Source organism: Pituophis catenifer, unplaced genomic scaffold (assembly GCF_029215685.1).
Source record: "Pituophis catenifer annectens isolate HBS135680 unplaced genomic scaffold, rPitCat1.0.hap2 SCAF_1, whole genome shotgun sequence".
NCBI lineage: Eukaryota > Metazoa > Chordata > Lepidosauria > Squamata > Colubridae > Pituophis > Pituophis catenifer.
The window spans coordinates 266,468,407-266,478,157 of NW_027256881.1; the positions used below are offsets into that span (position 1 = coordinate 266,468,407).

Here is a 9,751-nt window from a genome sequence, read left to right on the forward strand (position 1 = left end):
GTAACAACATTGCCAAAAAGGTATTAAAAGTTGTTAATCTAATTTTGCGTAGCTTCTTCTCTGGTAATATTGTACTACTAACTAGAGCATACAAAACATTTGCTAGACCAATTCTCGAATACAGCTCATCTGTCTGGAGCCCACACTGTATATCGGACATTAATACAATTGAGAGAGTCCAGAGATATTTCACAAGAAGAGTCCTCCATTCCTCTGCTCGAACAAAATATCTTATGCCACCAGACTTCAAATTTTGGGCTTAGACAACTTAGAACTATGCCAACTTGAGTCTGACCTAAGCGTAGTACATAAAATTATCTGCCACAATGTCCTACTTGTCAATGACTACTTCAGCTTCAACCACAACAATACACAAGTAAGTAATAGATACAAACTCAAAGTAAACCACTCAACTCTATTGAAGAAAATATGACTTCAGTAACAGAGTGGTCAATGCCTGGAATGCACTACCTGACTCTGTGGTTTCTTCCCCAAACCCCGAAAACTTTAACTTTAAACTTGTCTACTGTTGACCTCACCCCATTCCTAAGAAGTCTGTAAGGGGAGTGCATAAAAGCACCAGCATGCCTACCGTCCCTGTTCTAATATTCCTTTTTACTCTTACTCTTTTCATGCATTCAAATTATGTTTATACTTTTACCTGTTATCTTATGTATGCTTGACAAATAAAATAAAATAAATAAATAAATAAAATTATGTATACCAGGAAGAAAAGGAATTAATTCCATCCACGGAAAAAGAGTTATCATTGTAATATTTAATATATTAATACATATGTTATCATGTAGACAAACAATTTAAATGCTTCACTTCTCATTATAATTAATCGCTATCTTTTTTTTTTCTGCTGTGCAAATGCTTTTTGCTGATAGGTATCTTTAGGGCCTTCGATCTCCTTTTATGTCTTTCAACTGATTTTGACTAGGCTGCCATCCAAATAGAGAACATGTGATCATGTGCACTGGCATGATAATTCCATATCTTTCACGTACCAATATGTTTGCAGCTATTTCTATTGAGAGGCACATTTTTCTGTCATTTCTAATTTTTTTTTTTTTTAAATTTGATTTATATGCCGCCTTTCTCCGAAGACTCAGGGCGGCTTACAATGTGCTCAGCAATAGCCTTCATCCTTTTGTATATTTATACAAAGTCAGCTTATTGCCCCCACAAACTGGGTCCTCATTTCACCTACCTTAGAAAGGATGGAAGGCTGAGTCAACCTTGAGCCTTGGCGAGATTCGAACCCTGCAGTAATTGCAGGCAGCTGGTCTTAATAAGCTTAATAACAGGGTGCCTTAAACCCCTGTACCACCAAGGCTCTTTGATGAGCTCTTTCTCCTGTATTTCAGCAGATACCATTTCATAAAGGACAGACTACTTTTTTTGCAAACCAGACTTGTTTTCCAACCAGTTTAAGATCCCCTTCATTGCATCCTGTTTATTTTCTCCAGCAATGCAAGTGCTCTTCAACAAGTACATCTTACATATTCTTGTCGGATGAAACAGCCTTGGGTGCAGTGCTTCTTCAATGATATAACCTTCTATACAGTTTCTGGCTGAGCTGTCCAGCATCACCTGTGGGAGGAATTCTGTAAATTGTAGTTCTTCAACATCTGGAGCATGACCAGGTTGCCATTTGGGGGAAGGGTATTCTTTTTGATCTGAGCTGAATTTGGATTTGGGTCAAACGTTCTTTCTTCATCCAGTGTATGCTAACAATCCTTTAGAATCAAATTATAATAAATATTTACAAGCTAAGGGTAGGTACATATTATGGAGATCAAGTTGAATTTAGCCTAAAGTGACTTTATCTGAAATACTGGAAATCTGGTAAATAAGCAGTTAAAGTAGCATCAAAATGATATTGTGGAAATTATATCAGATAATTACATCATGGCCTATTAGCCCAGAAGCTTATCATCACTGGATTGACACTCACTGTGAAAGATTGCATCAGTATTATCATTCTAGTTCCTTCTAGAACAAGGGTGTCAAACTCGCGTAGTCACGGCGGCGTCACGTGATGTATTGTTAACTTCCCACCCCCCTCCCTCTTTGCTAAACTGGACGTGGGTGTGGGCAATGTGTGACGCATCCAGCCCGCGGGCCACGAGTTTGACAGCCCTGTTCTACAAGAACAGGAATACAATAGCCACAGCATAATTTGCAGAGAAATTTTTTCATGCAGCTGAAAAAATGCCTGCAAGTAGCTTTGTTTTTTGTTTTTCTTTTTAAATATGTCTGGGGATCCCATGTTAACACCTACTGCATTTCTAAAATAGAATGAATTAGGATTACTCACACATCTTAGATGGTAACAATTGTTCATACCTTGAGGTCCTATGATACTAGGGCAAATACTGAAATATCTGTTGAATAAATAGTATGTGGCTAACCTAAAGAAATCCGGTTTATTCTTGGAGACCACAAGATTTTTCAAGTTCCTTGCCTAGCCCTAGGGTTCTCTTGTGTTCTTACGTCCAAGGGAGACCTTAAGGGAGCCCCAGGGCTGTGAACTAGACTAATTGTTGTTCAACCTCACCAACTTGAATTTATTTGGACTTCAACTCCCAGGATTTGCCAGCCAGCACGCTGGCTGTAGAATTCTGAGAGTTGAAGTCCACACAACTTCAGGTTGCTGGGATTGAGAAGCAATGTGCTAGCTAGACTATGAAATTGAGAAAACCAGAAAGAATCCAATGGCACCATTCGTGTCCTGATGCTGTATACCTGCTGATCCTGATGCCACGTATGGATCCACGAAGTCCCCAAGAACTGAGCTCAGCTTAAAGGAACTTGAACCTTGGCTTTGTGTTCTGACTAAGAATATTAGAAGCTGTCATTCTCAAAGGGTAACATTTTGCACCCAATACTACCATCACCATTTCCTCCTTAAAACTCACCTGGAAACATCTGTCGAGCTCCCGGAAAGACAGTTCTGAATCTTTTAAGTAAAAAATGGAAGGGAATGAAGAACACAAACGGCGACTCGGAAATGCCTTTCTTTAAAGATTCATCAGAGTAACGGATGAGTTTATGCGGGCTCTTTTTAATAAAAGAGAAATACTTTAGACCAGCCTTCCGGCGACATCAAACCCTTTTTTAAAACATGTCAATACTCGTATTTAGCTATTAAAAGCAACCAATTTATCTCCGCTCTTCCGTACGTCTGCAACACCTCCAACGCCTATGGGATCAAACAGTGCACGGATTTAACGGATTGGTGGGAAAAGCTGGGCAGCACCGCCACCTTCCGGAGCGTCTCCCTTGAAAGAAGACGCGGGGCGGAGCGCACTCCGGCGGGGCAGCCTCTTCCTCTTGTGACGCCTGGAAGCGGCAAAGTCGCGGAGAAGCAGGAAGTAAGTCCTAAGGTTTTTCTTTTCCTTTTTTTTTTTTTAAAAAGTCCAGATTCTTAAAATGAGTATATCTCGTCAGGATCGCGCAAAATGTTAGCTGGAGCACTTTAGAAAAGTCCAAAAAAGATTTCTATGTCATTAAAGCTCGAACCGGATTCATTGTAGAAGTAGAAGGCTGCAGACTAGTTGGCTGGAGAGAAAGACGCGTTTTCGCCTAAAAAAAGTAGTAAGTAAAAGGGAAAAAAAGTAAGTAAAAAGGAATATTAGGACAGGGATGGTAGGCACGCTGGTGCTTTTATGCACTCCTTTTACAGACTTCTTAGGAATGGGGTGAGGTCAATAGTAGACAGTTTAAGATTAAAGTTTTGGGAGTTTGGGGAAGAAACCACAGTCAGGTAGTGCCTTCCAGGCATTGACCACTCTGTTACTGAAGTCATATTTTCTTCAACAGAGTTTGGAGTGGTTTATCTTGAGTTTGTATCTTATTATTTGTTCGTGTATTGTGGTTGAAGCTGAAGTAGTTGCGCAAAAGTTTTTCAAGAACTTGTAGTTTTTGTTTTAGGATTCTGCTTGGCCAGGAGTTGTAATAGCCAGATGTGGCAGACTCCGGAAAAGGGGATATCAGAATTAAAGAGAGAAATAATTTTTTTTAAAAAAAACCTGTGCTTGAAGTTTGACTCTTGACAAAAGCTTCTGAACCTTCCTTGTATTCTTTCCAGGTTTCCGGGAATGGATCCCTTTTTGGATTTGCTGCACTCGATTTCAAGGGCCTTGTCGCCCACGGAGCTCAAAGACCTTAAATTTCTTTGCCAGAGCCATATTGGTAAAAAAAAACTGGAGGGTGTAAGCAGTGGCAATGAGCTCTTCACGATTCTCCTGGAACAGGAAAAAATTGCGTACAACAATGTTGGGGTTTTGAGATACATGCTCAAAAGTCTGAAAAGAGAAGATCTACTAACCCAACTAGAGCAGTACGTCAAAACAGCGGACGGTGATCCAGATCGTCAGCCAGAGGATAAAGAGAAATGTAGGTTGCTCTTGTTACTATTTGATCTGGAAAAAAAAAAGGTGCTTTGGACCTTGAGGCAGGGGTGAAATTCAGCAGGTTTTGACAGATTCTAGAGAACCGGTAGCAGAAATTTTGAGTAATTTGGAGAACTGGCAAATACCACCTCTGGCTGGCCCCAGAGTGGGGTGGAAATGGAAATTTTGCAGTATCCTTCACCTGCACGCCCACGCCCACCAAGCCATGCCCACAGAACCGGTAATAAAAAAATTTGAATTCAACCACTGCCTTGAGGGGCAGGGCTGCAGTCTTCCATGCACCAGTTTGCAATGTATCACACTGGCTCTGGGGGGATTTATTTTTTGGTAAATATTCAGGCTGCTAAGGTTGATCTATAGGTGCTATAGGACAGTGGTCCCCAACCTTTTTATCGCCGCGGCCCGCTGAGCGCGCGCAGGGGTGGGGGCACGGCCCAGGAGCTTTTGCGCACGGCCCATTGCGCACGGCCCAGGAGCCTTTGCGCTGCAGCGTTTATGTCCCCCGGCCACTGCGCGGCCCGGTGCCAGGTACTCCACGGCCCGGCACCGGTCCGCGGACCGGGGGTTGGGGACCACTGCTATAGGACACTTTGGGGTTATTTTTGTGAAATATAAGTCATAGGAATACTTTGTAGAATGTGTAAGTCTAAGGTGTCTTGTTCAAAAGGCAAGTTGTTTCTATCCAAACAAGCTGCTCCATATTAACTGTTGGTTCTTGGCACCTCATCCCACCTTCCCTTGCCCAGAGTTCTCTTGTTCCTCCGGTAATTGCAGGAGAGAAGGGAGGCATAGGAGAAAGAATATTATTAAGTAACTGCAGCCCTTGCACCTTGCTCAGTCCTATTCAGGAGTTTTATATATTTAAAAAAATGTAACTGGATACTTTGGGAACAATAGATTTCAGCTTTTGGAGGGAGAAGCTTTACAGGTAGGCCTTGATTTAATACTGATCACATTGTGACCATTCAAAGTTATGATGGACCTCCCTGGGGGCACTTATGACTCAAATTAGAAGTTCCGATGGTTGTTGCAGTCATGTGATCACACCAGGCGCTCATCAACCAGGCTGTATTTACATCCATTTGCATTGCCCCACATTTTACAACAACTGAAAAATGGTGTTTACTTCCAGTTTTTGGCAAAACTGGGCCCATTGCAAACCATTGGTTTCCTTAATAACTGCAGCATTTGCTTAGTGACTGGCACAGAAAAGGTCATGAAACAGATCAATCACATGGGTGACCCAACTTACGACTGACATTAATTACAGCTAGTCATAACTCAAGGACTACGTGTAGTAAATTTAAAATCATCATTAACCTGTGGTAGTTCTGTAATGAATCTCATTTGTTTAATTTGGACTAATCTTCCAGGAGGGTGATGGCGATTGAAGGGTGTTGATTAAGAACAAAATTTCTGAGATTCCCAGAAAGCTTGTAGAAGAGGACATGAATAGCCCCATATTAATGTTTCTGATAGCCACATCCCGCCTGAGGGAGCCAGTATTGTCCAAGGACACTTATGTGATAATGTGGCCAGCATGACTATAACCAAAGGTGCACAGAATGCTGTTACCTTCCCACCAAAGTGGTACCTATTTATCTACTTGCATTTGCATGCTTTCAAATCGCTAGGTGGGCAGAAGCTGGGACAAGCAATGTGGGTTATAGCTATCAATATTTACCATATTAGAAATTGAAACCAGGGTGGATTTGATTTAAATCGAGTTGATTTAAATCACAATTTAAATCATGATTTAAATCACTAGTAAAAAAACTTGATTTAAATCAATTTGATTTAAATCATAATTTTTAAAGAGCAACTGTCATCTCTGCTACTCCTTTGACGCACTGTTGACTCACCGATAGTCCCAATGCTGCAGAATATACAGCCTCATGCTACATAACTAAGCTCCATTTCATGCTGAATAAACTAAATTATTTATGTATCTTAAATAGAAAACTATCTTACGATAGATTTTTACCCCAAAAGTTTTTTATTAAAATAAATTCAATAAAAATCAAAAACTCCGATTTAAATAAAAAAAATCCGATTTAAATTTAAAAAAATGTGATTTTTTTATTTTTTTTAAAAAAATCATTGATTTTTATCTACCCTGATTGAAACTGAGAACTTTGAAAATACTTATTTAATAGTATTGAACCCCTAAGCTGCAAGAGTTTCAGAGAAGGACAAGGAAGGGATAAAACTGATACATAATAGATGATGCAGAGGTGTCCCACTGCAATTCACCTATTTGATATGTAGTATGCTTTTCTTTCTAGATAAACTGAAGAGAGCTTTTGAAGTCATATGTGAAAATGTTGGAAGGAACTGGAAAGCGCTCGCTCGAACACTTGGAATTTCAGATGCCAAAATGGATAGGATTATGGTTGCTAATCCCTACAATTTGGAAGAACAATTGATGCAATCGCTTCTAGAATGGCAAAAATCAAAAGGAAAGGAAGCAAAGGTGGAGGATATAATAAGAGCTCTAAGGAACTGTCGAATGAATCTAGCAGCAGATTATGTTGAAGAAGCTGTGAAAGAAACTGAAACTCAGTAGGATTAATCAGAAGAGACTGTTCTGGCAATGAATTAAAAATTCATAAGAGAAGACTGTCATTAGATAATTTTTTTAAAAAATACAATAATGTCTGATATAATCTTTTTCAATTTAAGTTTCATTATATCAGCACTAGGCAGCCTATAAGTGTATTCAGCTCAAAAAGGCCTTATTAACTTAGACCCTGAGGAAACCATTTTTCCTTTTCCCCTGCATTCCTTGCTGTTGGAAGGAAGAAGATCAAGAGAAGAGCAGATGGCAGAATGAAAAGCACTCATGTTCAGCAAATAATTTTAAAGATAAGGTGGCCCTCAACCAGTGCCTGGGCTGCAGAAATGAATGCTCATTAGATGGCAGCAAAGTAACACAGAAAAATGTTTAACATTTTGCTTTCACATAATAGTTTAACAAATTTCTGTAGCCAGATTTGCAAAGTTCTATTCAATTAAAAGATTTTCCTAATTTTTGCTGTTTCTGTATAGATGTACAGTAGACAGTTTATTCACAGGCCTATTAAGATGAACACAAAGAACGTGCCTGTATCTGATACCGTGTTTCCCCGAAAATAAGACCCTGTCTTATATTTTTTGAACCCTGAAATAAGCGCTTGGCCTTATTGCCATGTGCTCAAAAGCCCAATTGGGCTTTTTATCAGGGGATGTCTTATTTTGGGGGAAACCAGGCAACCCTATCCATGGATACTGATGTAGCCATGGGCTGTATTTTCCAGTAACTCAGCATGCAATGGTCTGTAACAGCTTAATTTTCTGTTGTGAAAAGTAATAATAAAAAGAAATAATACAGACTCCTTTCAAGCTATTATATGCTAATAGCTAACAGTGGGACATGATCTTAAGCTGTTTCCTCATGAAAACATGAGTCACTTAGGTGAGACGGACATTGTAGAAATGTGATGAATAAATACAAATAAACCTACACAATAACTTGGTCCGTTAAATTTACACTTTGCATAATCCCAAACTGGATAGAGTTAGAGCCACCGAGTAGAGTGAAATGGGTACAAATCTTGAAGTGGTTCTGTTATTCCTTCAATTATCCAAAGAATCTTGCAAAATATCAAACAAATGGCCAATGTTTATGATCTTACCCACACTGGAGCAACAAAAATATTCTGTGGGGCCCTGACTCACATTGTAATTTCCAACCTGGGACTTTCTCTGTACAGTTATCAAATATTCCAGGGCCCTGCTTTTTGTCTGTTTAGCTTAAATCAAACAGCATATTGTATTTTATGTGCAGCATGCTATATACTGTATCTCAATGGCTTCATTTTTACAAAAGCAATTTTAACCATTGCCTCCTCCCAATTAATAATGTTCTTTGAGTTAGATTAAAAAAAAAACACAGCTGCGTTATAATTATATTTATGATAACCTGTAATTGGATGTAGGAGTGTTTTTGGAGGTGAGCCAAAAAAAGGAAGACAGCAGCCGCAACCTTGAAAAATCTGCCCCTATTTACATGTATTTAGGTAATAAAAAGGGTTGAATTTTTGATCGCATGCTTGTGTTGTCTTGACTATTTTTACCTTCTCTCACCAGGGAATATCCCTGATTGGATTTATACAAAACCAACCTCTTGGAATTGTGCTTCCACAACCAAATTTTCTCCATTGAAAATTGTAAAACTAAATTAAGGAACCTCAGGCAGTGTGTGTTTCTTCTGCCAAAGCCACATCCCTCCATGCTAGCACAGACAAGTATAACCCTTGCCAACTGCTTTGTGCTTTAAAAAAAAAAGATAGCAAAACAGAACTTTGGAAATTTAGAAATACAGGATAAGTCAGGAAAGAAAAAAACTAATAAAAAGCTTGAAAATATGGTGTAATCCCATGGAAAAAATTTTTTACCCAAAAGGCATTTGAAAGGGCAAAAGTAAACTATTAGGATCTACTTATAATATAATAGAAATTAAAATATATTTCTATAAAGAATTAAGGGCTAGAAAGGCCTACAAGCCTGTTCTATTAATTTTTCAGCTGTACAGTACTTTCAAGTCCTAAAAGTCTTAAAAATTACTTCAGCAAGGTCCCATTCTCCATCTGCAGGAAAAGAGGGATACTTCTATACTCCCACATAACTGTAGACATGATTTAGAACTAACCCTTTTCCAACCTATCAACACTGAAACATGCCCAATAGTAGCATCATTCTGTTGTAGTGCGATAGATCTGGGGGCTCCACGTTGGGAAAAACGGGGTGCTAAATTTTAGGTCCTAGTCCAAGTAAAGATCATCTAAAATGGGACCCCAACCCCTGATTTGTGGACTGGTACCAATCCATGGCATGTCAGCCACCAGGCTGTGCAAAACAAAGCAACATTCCCAGGATACAGGCAGCACATGAGACCACGCCCCCTCCAGTCCGCAGAAAAACCTCTCTCCACAGAACCAGTCCCTGGTGCCCAAAAGGTTAGGGTTAGGGGATCGCTAATCGAAAACATGGAAGGAAGTACCTGAAATGTAAAATAAATCATATGTGGTTATCATGGCATATTCAGACCAAGTTTGGATATTTTGATATTCTTTGAGAGCCTGGATAGGGAAGTAGTGGAGAGGGAAATCTAATAATAATCTGATCCTGATCTGGAATGACTTTCATCTCAACAGGGTGCTTTGAAAACTGGAGTCGAGGTTGTTCTGCGCCCCTGCTTGGAGCACCTAGACGAGAAAAGGTAGTATATAAACTGAACAAATCATTATTATAATTTATTCAATTTATACACTGCCTGATCAGTTACT

The 9,751-nt window shown here is 39.4% G+C and overlaps 1 protein-coding gene across 3 annotated transcripts; it reads left to right on the top strand.

The window, feature by feature from the left end:
- Positions 1–3,331: 3,331 nt before the first annotated feature.
- On the top strand, positions 3,332–8,512 carry FADD (Fas associated via death domain). 3 transcript variants are annotated; one of them, XM_070957566.1, is made up of 3 exons: positions 3,332–3,383; positions 4,100–4,407; positions 6,710–8,512. In XM_070957566.1, exons 2-3 carry the CDS (start codon positions 4,110–4,112, stop codon positions 6,988–6,990), a joined length of 579 nt encoding a protein of 192 aa, XP_070813667.1. In that variant the 5' UTR covers positions 3,332–3,383; positions 4,100–4,109; the 3' UTR covers positions 6,991–8,512. The 3 variants fall into 3 exon arrangements, with proteins under 3 accessions (XP_070813667.1, XP_070813669.1, XP_070813668.1); XM_070957568.1 differs by lacking the exon at positions 3,332–3,383 and adding an exon at positions 3,451–3,626; XM_070957567.1 differs by lacking the exon at positions 3,332–3,383 and adding an exon at positions 3,451–3,606.
- The last annotated feature ends 1,239 nt before the right edge of the window (positions 8,513–9,751 follow it).

What these genes read in the sequence shown, in the direction of transcription:
- FADD (XM_070957566.1), top strand. Translation starts at nt 4,110, where the DNA reads ATGGATCCCTTTTTGGATTTGCTGCACTCGATTTCAAGGGCCTTGTCG. An exon ending in GCCAGAGGATAAAGAGAAAT is followed by an intron (nt 4,408 to 6,709) that starts GTAGGTTGCTCT and finishes TTTTCTTTCTAG; the next exon opens with ATAAACTGAAGAGAGCTTTT.